Below are 15,967 nucleotides of genomic sequence, written 5' to 3'. Positions count from 1 at the left end.
AGTATAAGGAGAAAGCTAGCATATTGATGTGGGTTCGATTGAAGAATCCTTTGATATTTTTGGTAAACCAATTTAAGTTAACAAAAACTTCTCACCCAAACAAAAATGAGCGTTTGCCCTGTTGCTGTATAGTTTGGCTTTCAGTTCCTCATCCTTGCAGTTTACTTTAATTCCTTCTGTGTAGAAGTAGATGGCGTTGTTGAAATCTTTCTGTCTGTAACTGTCATTACCCTCATTTTTGTAAACCTCTGCTATTGCTAAAATGAAAAAATTAAGAAGATTGTGTATTGGTAGATAACACGCAATGGCGTTTCATTGTGAACGCTGGGACCAATTTGACTCAAACTTGTAGCTCAAAATCGTAGGCCTTTGTTATTACATGCTCATACAGAGAATGAACTCAATAATGGTAATCAAAAATGCGGTATTTAAACTGCAAAAGTGGATCAGTGGAAATAAAAAATTAAAATACAGCTAATAAACATTAGAAGAGTTGAACGACACCTTTCATTGACTAATTCTTTTAGTGCACCTGTTAAACCGAACGGCCCAGCTTTAAACTACAATTGTAAAAGTTTTATCAAATTGACCCTTGGATAAATTCTTACACGTGCTTTCAATTCTTAAAACGCAGTGAACTGGGATGAGACGCTCTAGCCTTCCTCAGTAATCATTTTCGAAGATGGCGCCTCTAGCACACCGCACGTACAGTAACACACACTAGGGGAGGGTTTCTGAACTTTGTTGGGTTTATACATTGAAATTTGCTGGTAAAAAAAAGCCTAGCGTTTTTTCTCACCTCTTAAAGTGTCGTCATCAAAATCCAATGTTTCCTCACCAGCTGGAGTGACGTCATTGCCATTTACAGCGTCTTTTTGACTCTGCGCCATGAATGCTGGGAGTTCGGGCTAAAAACCCTATGAATCAAACAATTTTTTATGCTGATCTTATGCATCAACTGTTGTTATTCCTCCAAAACCTTAAAGCGTAATGCCTGTATTAATTACATTCCACACAACTGAGTGCTAAAGGTAAAATCCGAATCAACAGCATCTTCTGTTTAAGACATAATTTCCTGTATGTTAAAATTCATGATGAATAACAGATTGTGAGTGGATGGGAAGAATAAGGAACAGTACGTCATTTTTCAGAAGGAAGAGATTAACATAGTCGATAAATGATTTATTACATTCTGTGATAACGGCGTTTTGGAAAAATACAGGAGAACGAAAAGACATGTTTCCTCGACACTCCTTGGTTTGCGTAAGAAAATCTCTTATTAGACTTCCAAGAATAGGCTAGTGGACGTAACTTCTGTCGCCAGAATACAAATTGCTTACCGAAGTTTGTTATCAAAACCGCTTCTTGGTGTTCTCCTGAAGCATTAACAACTGATCATAACAGTCCTGAAACAGGGAAATTACGCTGTGAGTATCAATTGTATCCACTAAAAACAGATTATGCATTAAACAGCCGATTCATCATTACCGAATATTAGGGGACTAAATCAAGAAGGTGAACGGAAAATGAAAAGAAAATATTGAGGACTTTAGAGCCAAAGTCAACATAAGTTACAAAGTTAACTTACAGATTACCGCATTTATTTACCTCACTAAATACGTAATTACAAGTTTTACTAAGCTATGTCAGGGGTTCTTCTTCTCAGGTCTTGCCAGCCATTTTATTATAATATTTTCACTCTAAAGCAATTTATTATATCCCTAATACTAATTTACTATCTGTTTTTGGTTTTACGAAAGTACTAACTGATATTTTTGGCATTTTTAACGACATACTTGTTCCTTAGAAAACGAGACAAAATCGATTTACCAATTTTGAAATTACGAAATTTGGAGCTGGCTTTTTGCCGACGAAAACTGGAAAACTGCCGATTTTCTAACAACCAAATGCAAATTTCTGAGGTGATAGAGGCCATCCGAAGAGATCTTCACCGAAATAAAATGTTGGATGCCCCAGTAATGGCTTTTTTTAATAATCAGTTGTTAGAAGTTGTTTTCAGTGAATCGTCGTGTACAGCACTGAGCAGTAAAACCAGCACAAAACTGAGCTGCAAAATCAGTTAGCCCTGCGAAATTATATAATTACATGTTCTGAATGTTTCTTTGAAAACTGTTTGCGAAATTTGTCTAAAAAGCTTGTAATCTAATTTGAAATCTTACAAATTTTATTATAGACCCAGACCTCCCAAACCAACGGAGAACACAATGCCATAAACCTTGTGAAATGAAAAGTCTGAATCGGAATACGAAAATCTAAATAAAGTTTATTTCATAAGATCATTTTAAGACGTGATGGAAACTGATCTGAGAAGGTGTATAATCTCAGAATTATTCTCGATCAATTTTTTGATGAGCATATGCATTCGATTTCTATTTTGTAGTCTTAAAGGAAAGTCATAATAATTATGGAAGGTGATGATAGTGTTAATTGTCAGGTTTGTTGCAGAAAATAATTTCTTTATTCACGAGCTGCAGTTTTTAGTCGATAGAATATCAACAAAATATTTCGAAATGAAATGACAAGGAAAAAAACAAACAAAAAAAAAGCCAACGAATATAATACGATAAACATAATCATAATTGATGTATATTTAACAATTATTCCACGAGCGCGCGTTGGATATGAGATGATAGATAGCCAACGAGGCGCGTAGCGCCGACTGGGCTATAATCATCTCATATCCAACAAGCGCAAGTGGAATAATTGTTTTATTAAAAACAATCAAGAAATGTTGCTAGATCTTACTGATATCGCTGTGAGAGAAGAACCAGCAGACAATTTAGTGGCCACCATATCTTGACCATGGTATAATTGCTCATATGCCATGGCTGCTCAGCCAATCAAATCCTCGAATTGCATTATACAATGATTCAGTTTTTAATAATAAACAATATACAATGTCACTAAACAAACAATATCCAATGGAAACAAAAGTTACCGAATAAAACTTCGACTTTTATTTCCCCTAAATAACCTAAGTAAGCCTCCTGTAATTTTGCCCTCGTCAATTTTTTTTTTCTGGATTTGAATTTTCCAACATATGATCTCAACCCATTTCTCCGTTTTCCTTCCTTCCATCCCCAGTGTTGAGTCCCAATTCTTTTTCTTGAAATGCGTCATATGCAAATCAACATTGGAGAGGGGCAAAATGTAAATTGTTTTCGACGAATAAATTTCACTTTCGGGCGATCAAAATCTGAATACTACTTCTGATGATTGAAAAACAGAGTAACGTCATGATTGCAGTCATTACAGCTTTTAAAAATTAATTTATCGTGCTGTTATTTCAGGTGAGATGAATAAAGTGCAGGGAATAACACTGAACGATCTTCCACTCCTTGTTAATATCTGGCGACAACGCGTGATGCCGAAAACAAGATGGCGACTCAGAGTTTTCCACGTGCAATTAAATATCAAATGTATATTAAATGGAGACGGGACGTGGCAAGGGTTCTATACTTTATACATTTTTGTTATCAAAATGTGTGACGCCCCAGGTTTCACGACACAACTTTTAATCATTTTCATCTCAATTTTCATTCTGGGAATAATTCAAGAACAGAGTCGAAAGGAAAAAATCCCTAGCTCTACATATCTCTAGCCTGGCCCTATAGGAGGAGAACAAAAAATCAAAAAGTCAAACGAGTCAGTGATTCGTGAGTCATGAGTCGGACTGAAATTTTGAAATACAGTAGAAGATGTAACTTGAGGTAAGCTGGATATTTGATCAGGTGGAAGAATGTGTTTGCAGGGTCTCAGTGCGATTATTGATCTTTACTATATAGTGCGGTTAAAACGCATGCCACTTGGTGTGATTGCTCGGTAGATAGAGGCTTTACCAGCAAAGGACATTAAAAATTAATTATCGAACATTAAAAAACTGAAATCAAACGAAGGTCGTAATTTACAAAACATGTCGCAAATTACACATAAAAAAAAGAGAAACTAAAAAGCCGAGCATTTCGTCAAAATTTTGATGGCATTTACATTCATCTGCACCAGCAATATCAAAAAGAAAAACAAAAGCGATCGAGTAAACTTCGGCTTATTTTTCGAAAAAAATTACAACGTAAGTAAACATTACACCATTTATAGTAAATAATTAACCCTCATTTCAAAACTGAAATAAGCCCAGTTTGTGTGTACGTAATAGCCTTGTTTTAAAACACATTATTATTATGGATTGACAAAAATCGGACATATCATTGAAATAGCATCTGCAAGAAACTGTAGCACGAACAAATTTCAGTTTCGGACGATCCAAATCCAAGGAGAACGTAGACTAACACGTCTTATGGAATTGAGACAAAAAAAAAAACAGTGATTATAACCATTACAGCTTTTCAAAATAATACAATTGCAGGGACTGAGACTGACCGATCTTTCTCTTGTTGTTGGACATCTCGCGATGACGTGCGATGCCGAGAAAAGGAACATGGCTACCGAGGGCTTTCTGGAATCAGTGACGTGACGGTGTTATTAAAAAACAAAAATAGTTGAAATAATGGCTGAAAGGGGCTGATAGTTCCTGAAGTTTTGTTTTACAAAAATTGTTTTCCCAGCAAAAGCAGCGTTTTTTCACTGGTGGAGGCTTTACCAGGCAACAGTGAGGTTGAAGCAAATACGTCAACTTGAAAAAATATTCGACTCACCATAATTTTGGACATTTCAATTTCGACTCATGACTTAACAATCAATGACTCATTTCACACACCAATATCTTAGCCATATTTGAGCCATGTAAACTGGCTTTTTTGCGGCCCTATGCCCCACTGGGGGCTCAAAGGACTAAGAGAGAAACTGGCTTTTATGTTTTTAGTCTAGTTGAATCGTTGCGTGGAAATTCCGATCAAAGCGATTAAGCAGTACTTTAGTTATAGTTAGATAGTTTATTTATCAAAAACTGTTACTGCTGGGCTTCGTGTTTCCCAGCTGGGTTCCCTGCGCAGACATTTAGTTTCGGGCATGCGCATAGGTGGCCTTTAATGTTTACCACGAGGGCCACCGAGTTTTTACCTCAATTTTAAGTTCACTAAGGTTTATTAGTTTTCACGGTTTGTACGGCAGTTAAGTTGACTTTTATTAAGGCCCATCGGTGTAACTGGAATTGCGAGTTTGTCTCACGGTGCCTCGTGTCGAAATAAACGTTGAAATTTACGGCTGGTTTACATTCGCATTTACAGTAAAAACTCGACCTCAAGCATGGTTTGTCGATGGATGTGTGGTTTACAAGGATAAATACCGTTTACTTGGTCTTTCTATTGCAACTTTCACGGATAATTACGGGCATGGAAAGCGAAAACATGGAATCTACAATGGCTTATGGTGAAGAAGGAATTTTCAAAGGTTATCGTTCGCGTTCGCCTTCAATTGACACGGCTTCGTTTCGCGCCATTTCACCGCTTAACACTCCACCGACGGATGCGGCATCAAAAATACGGCTTCATGATTCAGTTAAGGTCCAAGGTTCACTGAATATGGAGGAGAAATCGACGGAGAATGGTGCCGCGGAGTTAGAATCGGGCGCAAGGAAGAAAATTACAACGGATAAAGGTAAACAGTACGAGATACAAAGGTTAAAAGAGCGTAGAACTGTGGCTCTTCGCCACGTGACTAGGCAGATAAACAAAATGAAGCCTCTTCTTGTTGATCTTAACAATTTTGAGTTTGTGTCATCTGAAACGGAAGGTTTAAACAATTTACTTGTCAAGCTACAAGTTGCTCAGGATAATTTCCTCGAAGTGTTAGAGAATGAATCAGATATTGCCAGTGCTAATTCATGGTATGAAGTTCATGATGGAGATGTGTTTAAGTTTAAACAGTCTGTCTGTGAATATTTGTCTAAGGCGAAAGAGCTTCAGTCTGCTGAATTAAATTCTGCTGCTTCTAACAAGTCTCATCGCTCTAGAAAGTCTAATCACTCTAGACGTTCTAATTTATCTTCACTTTCATCTAATGCGAAATTGATAAAAGCCAAGACTAAGGTTGCAGCCCTAGAAGTTGAGACAGCTTTTCTGAAGGAAAAACAGGCACTGAAAATGGCAGAGGAACAATTGGAGCTTAGGAAAAGTCTAGCTAAGGCAAAGGAAGAAGAAAGGATTTATAAACAAATGAACAGTGAAGAGTGGGTTTCCACACCTACATGTTTACAGACACAAAAGCTTCCAATATTCCCAGTGTCCAGTCTACTCCCAGCCAACATTACGAAGGATACAAACATTACCTCCCTGTCAACCCCAGGGTCGGTTGTAACGATGACAACGGCAGCAATGGTGACTAGTTCATCCTCATCAAACGCCATTCCAATTTTAGAACCTGCTTCAAAGTCTCTTCCAGCACATTCTTCTGGCAATCATGTCTCAGGGCACCAGTACCCCACTAAAGCAAATCCTCTTAGTGGATATACTACAGAGCAAACAGGCCCCATTTACACAAGCCCAATGACAGCATGCAGATCAGGAAATTCAGGCTTTGACTTTGAAACCCATGTAGACATTGTGACTCCTGGGTGTGTAGTGAACCCCACTGAAATTCCCACAAGTGCACATATTTCATCAACTCAACCCCATTTCGTAGACGGGCATGCAGTTGTATATTCTATCAGAGATCAATCGCAGGGGATCCCACAGACACCCCAACGTGTTTATAGCCCTCGAAGTTGCTCAACAAGTTTGTCTGTTAACCCCTTGGCAGTCCAGAACAATACCTTTCAAGATATTGTAGACATTCAAAGAAAGCAGACGGAATTGTCTCGAATAATGGTTTCCCAGCAAGCAAGGAGCCTTCTTCCATCAACTGAGCCTCCAATGTTTTACGGTGACGCTATGGAATTTCCCGCATTTATGACTGCCTTTGAGTCTTTGATTGAATCAAAGGTTGAAGACTCCTGTGAAAGGCTGTATTTTCTGGGTCAGTACACTTCTGGTAAAGCTAAAGAAGTTATTAATGGTTGTCTTCAGAGAAAATCAGAAGGATCCTACAAAGAAGCCAAGGGACTGCTAAAGAGACAGTTTGGAGATCCATTCAAGATTGCAAATGCCCACATCACCAAACTGTCTTCATGGCAACCAATCAGAGCAAACGATGGCTCAGCTCTCCAAAATGTCTCTATTGCTCTGGACCAAGCAAAGTCTGCTATGAAAGGCATGTCTCACATGGACGATTTGAACACAGCTCATGTACTGCGACAGCTTTGGGAAAAGTTACCTAGACATCTACGAAGCAAATGGACTGAAAGGAACAATAAGACCAAGATTGAAAAGGGAAGGATAGCTGACTTTGAGGAATTCTCACAATTTGTCCGCAAACAAGCTGAGCTTGCCACAGATCCTGTATTCTCAGAAGAAAATGTTACCAAACCTCATCATGATGAGAAAGACAAAGCCACTCATGTCAAATTCAGACGAAGGCCACGTAGCAGAGGAAAAGGAACAAGCCTTGCCACGGGATTAAAGCAGGAAGGTAGAAAGGAGCAGTCCACGTCGTGTTCCTTATGCAACAGGCCTCACAACCTAAATGATTGTGAACAGTTTTTAAAGAAAACTCTAACTGAGCGACGGGAGTTTGTAGTGGAGAGGAAACTGTGCTTTGGTTGCTTTAGTGATCAGCACATTGCTAAAAACTGCAAGGAGCGGCAGACATGTAAGACTTGCAAAAGGCCACACCCCACATCGCTACACGACTATGATTGGGCGAAGAAGATCAGCAACGACAATGATAATCAACCTGGAGCTGAACCTCGGGTTAGCAGCAACCGCACTGCCATCTGTAACGTCACGGAAGCTGGAGATGTACCTATCAACATGGGCATATTACCAGTTCACTTGTTTCACAAGAGTGATCCAGCAAAGAAGATAAAGGTCTATGCACTGCTAGACAACGCCAGTGGTGGGACGTTTGTGAGTGAGAAGTCAATGAAAGCGCTTGGCATTGAGGGAAATGACACTGACCTTATCCTTACTACGATTCACGGAACAAGCAGTGTTACCACAAAGGCCATTGAAGGATTGGTGGTAGCCAACATTAAAGAAGAGGACGTGATCTTGGACCTACCTAGAACGTTTACGCGGCATGTGATTCCAGCAGACCGCAATGAAATACCTCGACCTGACGTAATCTGCAAGATGTCTCATTTGAAGAAAATCAGTGCAGAGATACCCCCCTACATGGCAGACATCGAAGTGGGACTGCTTATTGGATTGAATTGCCCAAGTGCCCTACGTCCAAGAGAAATCGTTTACGGCAAAGATTCAGACCCGTACGCAGTTCGGTCACTCCTCGGATGGTACGTCAACGGGCCCCTCTGTAATCCACAGCTGAGTAGCCAGATTACATGCAACCGAATCAATCTTAGCCCTGAAGATACTATAATTACCCCTCGGGGATATCTAGTCACACAGAGAAAGGTGAAGGAGCGGATAACTCCACAAGCAGTTAGTCAGATGTTTGACTTGGACTTCTCTGAACGAGAAAAGGGGACAGCAATGTCACGTGAAGACATCAAGTTCTGCGAAACGGTGGAGAGCGGCATCGTTCATCTCGATGACCTGCATTATGAGATGCCCCTCCCGTTTAAGCATCAGAACGTTCAGCTCCCTAACAACTATGCACTAGCAGAGAAGCGTCTGATTGGCCTAAAAAAGCGTCTGAAGGCCGATGACAGATATTGTGCGGATTACTGCAGTTTTATGGCTGATATCATCTCCAAAGGATATGCTCGCAAGGTGGATGACGAGTTCAAAGATAAGGTTGGAAGAACCTGGTACCTTCCTCATCACGGCATCTATCATCCACAGAAGTCGAAAGTACGAGTGGTGTTCGATTGTTCGGCTACGTTTGAAGGACAGTCCTTGAATGACAAGCTTCTTCAGGGACCGGATCTTACAAGTAACCTCCTTGGCGTGCTAACCAGATTTCGCCAGGAGAAGTATGCCTTTATGGCGGACATCGAGAAGATGTTCTTTCAAGTGAGAGTTAGAAAGGAAGATCAAAGTTTCCTCAGATTTTTGTGGTGGCCAAATGGAGACTTGGAGCAGAAAGCCGAAGAGTATTGTATGACTGTGCACCTCTTCGGTGCAGTATCATCTCCTGCATGTGCCAACTATGCACTTCAGCGTACAGCAGATGACAACGAAGACAACTATGGAACTGAGGTAGCCAACACCCTTAGAAGGAACTTCTATGTGGATGATGTCCTAAAATCTGCAAGCACCGAAGACAAAGCTATTGATCTAGCGAAGGTCGTCAAGGCAGTTTGCAGGAATGGAGGATTCAACTTGACTAAGTTTGTGGGCAACACTGAACGCATCATTAACTCAATTCCTGACGAGCACAGAGCAGAGAATGTGAAGAGCCTTGCACTTGGCCAAGATAAGTTGCCCATTGAAAGAGCGCTAGGAGTCATTTGGTGCATCAAATCAGATACCTTCAACTTCAGGATTGAACTTAAGGATAAGCCTTGCACACGTAGAGGCATCCTTTCAACAATTAGTTCCATCTACGACCCCTTAGGTTTCATCGCTCCGGTAGTACTCATCGGAAAGAAGATATTACAAGACATCTGTCAGTCTAACAGCTGGGATGAACCTGTTGACGATGCAACCAAAAGCAGATGGGAAAAATGGCGGAATGAACTTTGCTTACTTGAAAGTTTAAAAGTGCCAAGAAGTTTCAAACCCACAGAATTCGGAAAGATTGTGTCGGCACAGCTCCACTGTATGTCCGATGCTTCGACGTGTGGGTATGGACAGTGCTCGTATTTGAGACTTGAAGACGAGAGCGGGAAAGTACATGTGTCGTTTGTTATGGGAAAGGCCCGCGTAACACCGAAGAAGATAGTCAGTATCCCGAGATTGGAATTGGCCGCTGCCACAATTTCTGTCAATATTGGTGACAAGTTAAAGGATGAATTGGAGTATGAGGACATAAAGGACTACTACTGGACGGACAGTAAAGTGGTCTTAGGCTTTATAAGTAATGAATCTCGTCGTTTTCATACCTACGTAGCCAACAGAGTTCAGCTTATCCACGAGCACACTACACCTTCACAATGGCACTATGTGGAAACTGCATTGAATACTGCTGACGAAGGGTCGAGAGGTATGTCTCCAAAGGACTTTGTTGAGAAAGCGGCATGGATCACGGGTCCTGACTTCCTGAAAGAACCTGTAAAGAGCTGGCTGAAGGAAGAAACGTATGAAGACCACGTGAATCCAGATTCCCCGGAAGTCAAAAATGTCAAGGTTAACATAAGCACGGTGAAAGAGAGCAGTGATATTGTCAAGAGACTTCGACGATTCTCCAGTTGGTTTAAAGCAAAGATGGCTGTAGCACTTTGCCTGAAATACAAGAGACATCTCAGAGATAGAGTCCTGACCAAGAGAAAAGTGTCCAGCGGTTTGGCATCTGATGAAGGACCTGCCGGACGTAAGGATGTCAATTCTACACGAGTCAACGTAGCTGACTTAGAAGAAGCAGAAATGGAGATCATAAAGCACGTACAAAGAAATGAGTACCCGTCAGAAATTAAAAGTCTCCAAGACGTTCAAGAGAAAGTCGTCTATGGAAGTCGTAAGTCAGACAAAGAAAAGAAAGCCCTGTTTAGGAAGACAAGTTCTCTCCGCATGTTGGATCCAGTTCTAGACAGTGATGGTGTTATGAGAGTTGGTGGAAGAATACGGAAGGCCAATCTGCCCCCAACTCTAAAGAACCCTGTGATCCTACCAAAGTCAAGCCACATTAGTTCACTGATTATCAGCCATGTTCATGAAAGAACACATCATAGTGGAAGAGGGATAACTTTGAACGAGCTTCGTTCCTGTGGCTATTGGATTGTTAGCGGAAATGCGATGGTCAGACAGTTTATTTCTAAATGTGTAACATGTCGTCATCTTCGAGGGAGCCAAGGAGAACAGAAAATGGCAGATTTGCCAAAGTCGCGCGTAGAGCCAACGCCACCCTGTACCTATTGTGGGGTCGACTACTTTGGCCCTTGGCACGTCCAACGAGGAAGATCTGTCGTGAAGAGATACGGAGCCTTGTTTACTTGCTTAGCAAGTAGAGCAGTACACATAGAGGTGGCGGATTCTTTGGAAACGGATTCGTTTATAAATGCACTCAGACGTTTCATCTGTAGACGGGGATCGGTCAGGGAAATCCGCTGCGATAGAGGAACGAATTTCATTGGTGCAGAAGCAGAACTCAAGAAAGCTATTGAAGAAATGGATGACCAGGAGATCAAAGCAGAACTCCTTAAGGAAAGCATCGATTGGATTAAGAACCCTGCATCTGCTAGCAATTTTGGTGGTGTCTGGGAAAGACAAATCAGGTCAATCAGAAATGTCATGAATGGTCTCATCAGAGAACATGGTAGTCGTCTGGACGAAGACTCGTTGAGGACCTTCCTTTGCGAAGCCGAATACACGATCAACAACAGACCTCTGACGGTGGAGACCCTCAGCGACCCACATTCTGCACCACCATTATCACCAAGTATGCTGCTTACAGGAAAGACAAGACTTGTGCTGCCCCCGCCTGGAGAATTCAAGAAAGAAGACCTGTACTGCAGAAAGATGTGGCGGCGTACACAGCATATGGCTCAAGAATTCTGGTCAAGATGGTGTAAAGAATATCTGCAGCAGTTACAAGCAAGAAACAAGTGGATTCGGCCACGAAGAAACTTTCAGGTCGGAGATGTTGTGTTGTTGAAAGAAAACCAGTCTCCTAGAAACAGATGGCCCATGGCTAAAGTGGTGGAAACTCACCCCGATGATCAGGATCAAGTACGTTCGGTGACAGTGTTGACAAGTAATGGATCCAGACTGGAAAGACCTGTTAACAAGCTTGTGCTGCTCGTAGAAGCGTGAGAGACCGGGATTCCCCGACGAGGAGCCTGAGGAGCCAGAACTTTGTTAAGAAAGAAATTTACAGTGAAAGAAACTTTAAGTGTTTTCACTAAGCATGGAACATTGACATTGTGTTTGCTAAAGATTAGTTCCTTTTTGTAGAAAATGTTGGACATTTTGGGGAGCCATGTTACTGCTGGGCTTCGTGTTTCCCAGCTGGGTTCCCTGCGCAGACATTTAGTTTCGGGCATGCGCATAGGTGGCCTTTAATGTTTACCACGAGGGCCACCGAGTTTTTACCTCAATTTTAAGTTCACTAAGGTTTATTAGTTTTCACGGTTTGTACGGCAGTTAAGTTGACTTTTATTAAGGCCCATCGGTGTAACTGGAATTGCGAGTTTGTCTCACGGTGCCTCGTGTCGAAATAAACGTTGAAATTTACGGCTGGTTTACATTCGCATTTACAAAAACCTTGCAGCCACAGGCTGAATTACGTTTGATTTACAATAAAATATATACTACAATAAAATACATGGCTAAGAATAACTAATATAAAAGGACAAAATTATATAATTAAGAGAAAACAATATTACATCATTGCTTTATGGACATAGTGATAGATAAAACTATTTCGAGTACGAATGGTGTGGAGGCGCCGTGTAGTAAAAGAGTGCTGACTCCTTAAATTGACTTTGCACTCATTCTTGGGAGGCAGTAAGCTATACAGCTTGTGCGAGGGATTAGACAGGATGGAATTAAAAAGCTTATCACATAAGAACTCGCGGCGGTTGTGTAAGGGAACTAGACCAGTCAAAAGAAGCGCCTCATTGTACGAACAATCTGGATAGATAATACGCAAAGCTCGCCTTTGACATCTCTCAAGATCTACTGACAGGTATTGCCGGAGGCTATGATGATAAACAGGGCATGCGTATTCAGTGACAGGCCTAATACAAGTCAAATAGAAGAGCAAAAGTTTCTCCGACTTGACTTGTGAGATATCGAGTTTATGAACGAAATGCTAAACTATGAACACTATAATAAAAGTTTAGGAAAGCCCATTCCACATTGTGCGTTTGTTATTTAAGATATACAATGAAAACTGAAATTTGGATGCTTTTCTTTCCTGTAGACTCACGCACAATGACTTTCCGTATGCGCTACGGAGCTAGAGGCTAAACCAACAACAACAGGCGTGGCATGATGAAGATACGAAATTGTATAATGAGGTTTAGTTTTATTCTCCTAATATAAACCATCTATACAAAATTGTATTGAAGAACCGGCTCACCACCACCGAGTACACGGGGATTTATAAACACAAAAATACTGATTCAAAGCAATGATATTTACTCTTGGAGGTGCTTTAGGTGAACAGGAATTCGTAATTGTAGCACGATTTGCTATCGCCATAATGCAAAATACTTACCAATTAAAGTTGTCAGAAACTCTTCTTCATGATCCCCCGAGGTTTTAACAGAAAACAATAACAATTCTGCGACAGGGAAATTACACAATGAGATTTCATTTTAATGACTTGAAGTAAACAGTATCGTCCAAGTGAGTAGGACATTAAACAAAAACTCACCATTACCGACTACTTGAAGTTTGTATGAGGACTTACATGTAATGATTTACTCAGAACTACTGTGTCATAATTTTTCCAAACGGAATTTATTACAGGCATAATGCAAATTACTTACTGAGATAAGCTGCAAAAACACTTCTTTGTGTCCCCCCTTAGCGGTTCACAGAAAACCTAAAAATATCCTGCAAAACAAAAATTTCACACTGAGATTTAACATTGGATATAGCAGAGAAGGGGGCGGGAAGGATGGGAGGGGATATGGATGCCATCCCCTTTCAACTTTTCTGGAAATTTCTTTACCAGCGTTTATTTTACGGGACCAATGCTTTCAGTAGCTGCTGGTATTTTCGTTCGACGTATTTTTATCGTCTAAATTTCTTTCTTCCTTTGGCTCGAGAAGGTTTTATGTAGGCCAAATATAGCTTTTTCTTACCGAATACTACCTATTTTCGAGTGTTTTCTGCTGTTGCAATCAGCAACAGTCAATTTCAGTTACAGTGGAACCCCGCTTTCCGCACACCCGCTCAATACGGTCACCCTCATATTAAGAACAGTGCGTTGTGCTTTTCGCAACAAAAAGCTCATGTATTATCTTATAAATATGGACACAGGTTAATACGGACAGCGGACCCCAGTGATACGCTCTCGTACAAATTTAATCTCACTTTACGGACGGTGGTTTGCTGCGCACTGTATTAATTGTCCAATATCCAGCTCCTCTCACTAAACTTCAAAGTAAAAAAGTCGCGCGCTATTTTAAATCATAACGATGTCAGTTGCGGTTGAAGACTGAGAGAACATTGATTTTAGTGCGAGACTATAAGAATGAGCGTAAGGTTTCTTCAGTTAAGACACTAAACATGCATCCTCCTGCTGACTTAGCCTAACCATCGATGAAACATGTACCCGTGCCACTAATTCTGAGAGCCCTCATAATATAGATAGCCGAATAATACGGACAGTTTGGCATGTCACATTGGTGTCCGTATTAACCGGGTTTCACTCTAATTTGGTTCAATTGAGGTGATTTTCTGGAAATCAAAACATCCAAGATAGGATCAAGAATCCAATATGGCGGTCACAGAGATAAATGGCAACGTATGATGCTCTCAATGAAACTGACTACATTATGTCGTAGAAGAAAAAATAATTAATTTTAACAACACAAAAATCCAAGTCAGAGTCTGCAGCCACTCGCCCTTTACCACAGTAGAGGAGTAGATTAGCTTGTGCGTCTAAGGCTTCAGTTTTGTTAGTGAAAAAAATTATGACCCACGTAAATTAATTTGTCAAACAACTTAATCGCCCTTACCGAGTACACGGGATTATACCATCACATTTAATCAGAAAAATGAGGAAATCCAAGGCAAACTTTGGAAGGTGCACCGGATTCTCATCTGATAACTACCGCAACAACCGAAAGTATAGATTGACAACATAAACTTTGAGCCTGTTTACTCACCACCTACATAGCTACTCCTTTTGAGGTCTAAATGTTTTAACAAAGGCAACAAAACTGTGGATTTCAAGATGTGGCAAGGCTAATGAAAATGGAATTCAAATTGATCCAAATCACGTCACACGATCTAATAAACAGGAACTCGTGACCGAAAGCCCAGCCACAGGAAATGTAAATAGGATTCTGAAGCCTTGTCTAAAATGTTCCAGATCATATTGTATGAGCTTAAAATCATCTTTGTCGAAATAACGATTGGACACTCCAAAAGGCGGCCGTTGGAGGCACTGATGACGTGTTTAGAATAAGAACATGACTGATCCAAAACACAGTGGCCAAAGTGAGGCGGTACAACTATATAACGGCATGGTTGGAACGGGGAATTCAACTATTTTGTGTAAAGTTCATCCGTATTTTCGATCATGATAAAGATCCTCGACCCAAACAGGTCCGCTTCTAGAGAAACAAATTAAAGGGTCCTAACCGCGCTAATATCTTCTCAAGTCTATTTTCGTTAAAATTAAATAAGATGTCCATCAAAAAATTTTACTTACCAAGACTCTGCACTCTATGAAAAGCCAAACTTTAGGAGATACGGTTCCTTTTCTACATTCTGACAAATCGAAAAAAAAAATATCGTTTTCTAATGATGTCACAAAGGCAGAAATAAACTGTGAATTTATGAATATGGTCCATTACACACGAACAAGTTTTCTTGGTTAAGTTTCCTTGTCAAGGTTTATTTCATTCCATTACAAAACAACAAGTTTTCATGAGCAAGATTTATTGAAGGTTTAATTCAATTGTGTCAGCTAATAACAATGATTCCTTGACGTGTAATAGGGTGTAACGTACGTCAGTGTTACCGAAAGCTGAACTACAACAGGCCAAATATAATTCAGCTCAACGCAACTTTTAAGCCTCCAATACTGGGAGCTTAAACCGAAATACTACCTACTAGATTTTTTTCTCTCGACAAGTGTAAAGGAAAAAAGCAAGGAGAAAAAACTTGTGCATTTTCCCGCACTGAGGGGCGAATTGAATATGTCATACGACAAT

General features: G+C 40.5%; 2 protein-coding genes across 2 annotated transcripts in view; one reads left to right on the top strand and one right to left on the bottom strand.

Moving 5' to 3' along the window:
• The window catches only part of LOC146459954 (uncharacterized), a 29,123-nt gene extending 13,611 nt beyond the window's left edge, over positions 1-15,512 (bottom strand). The window contains exons 1-6 of the mRNA XM_085088835.1: positions 15,463-15,512; positions 13,568-13,634; positions 13,294-13,359; positions 1,341-1,406; positions 800-917; positions 96-257 (exon numbers count right to left, since the gene is read on the bottom strand). Coding sequence (XP_084944961.1) covers positions 96-257; positions 800-890 — 253 coding nt within the window. The 5' untranslated portion in view covers positions 891-917; positions 1,341-1,406; positions 13,294-13,359; positions 13,568-13,634; positions 15,463-15,512. The remainder of the gene's footprint in view (positions 1-95; positions 258-799; positions 918-1,340; positions 1,407-13,293; positions 13,360-13,567; positions 13,635-15,462) is intronic.
• On the top strand, positions 4,988-11,885 carry LOC146459955 (uncharacterized). The gene has a single exon (XM_085088746.1). The coding sequence runs from the start codon at positions 5,235-5,237 to the stop codon at positions 11,883-11,885; it is 6,651 nt and encodes a 2,216-aa protein (XP_084944872.1). The 5' UTR covers positions 4,988-5,234.
• Positions 15,513-15,967: the final 455 nt, after the last annotated feature.

This window comes from Pavona decussata, unplaced genomic scaffold (assembly GCF_977016875.1).
Source record: "Pavona decussata unplaced genomic scaffold, jaPavDecu1.1 SCAFFOLD_215, whole genome shotgun sequence".
Lineage (NCBI taxonomy): Eukaryota > Metazoa > Cnidaria > Anthozoa > Scleractinia > Agariciidae > Pavona > Pavona decussata.
This window is presented reverse-complemented; position numbering and strand designations above follow the sequence as displayed.

Excerpts from the sequence above, each read along its gene's own strand:
- LOC146459955 (XM_085088746.1), top strand. The coding sequence starts at position 5,235 with ATGGATGTGTGGTTTACAAGGATAAATACCGTTTACTTGGTCTTTCTA.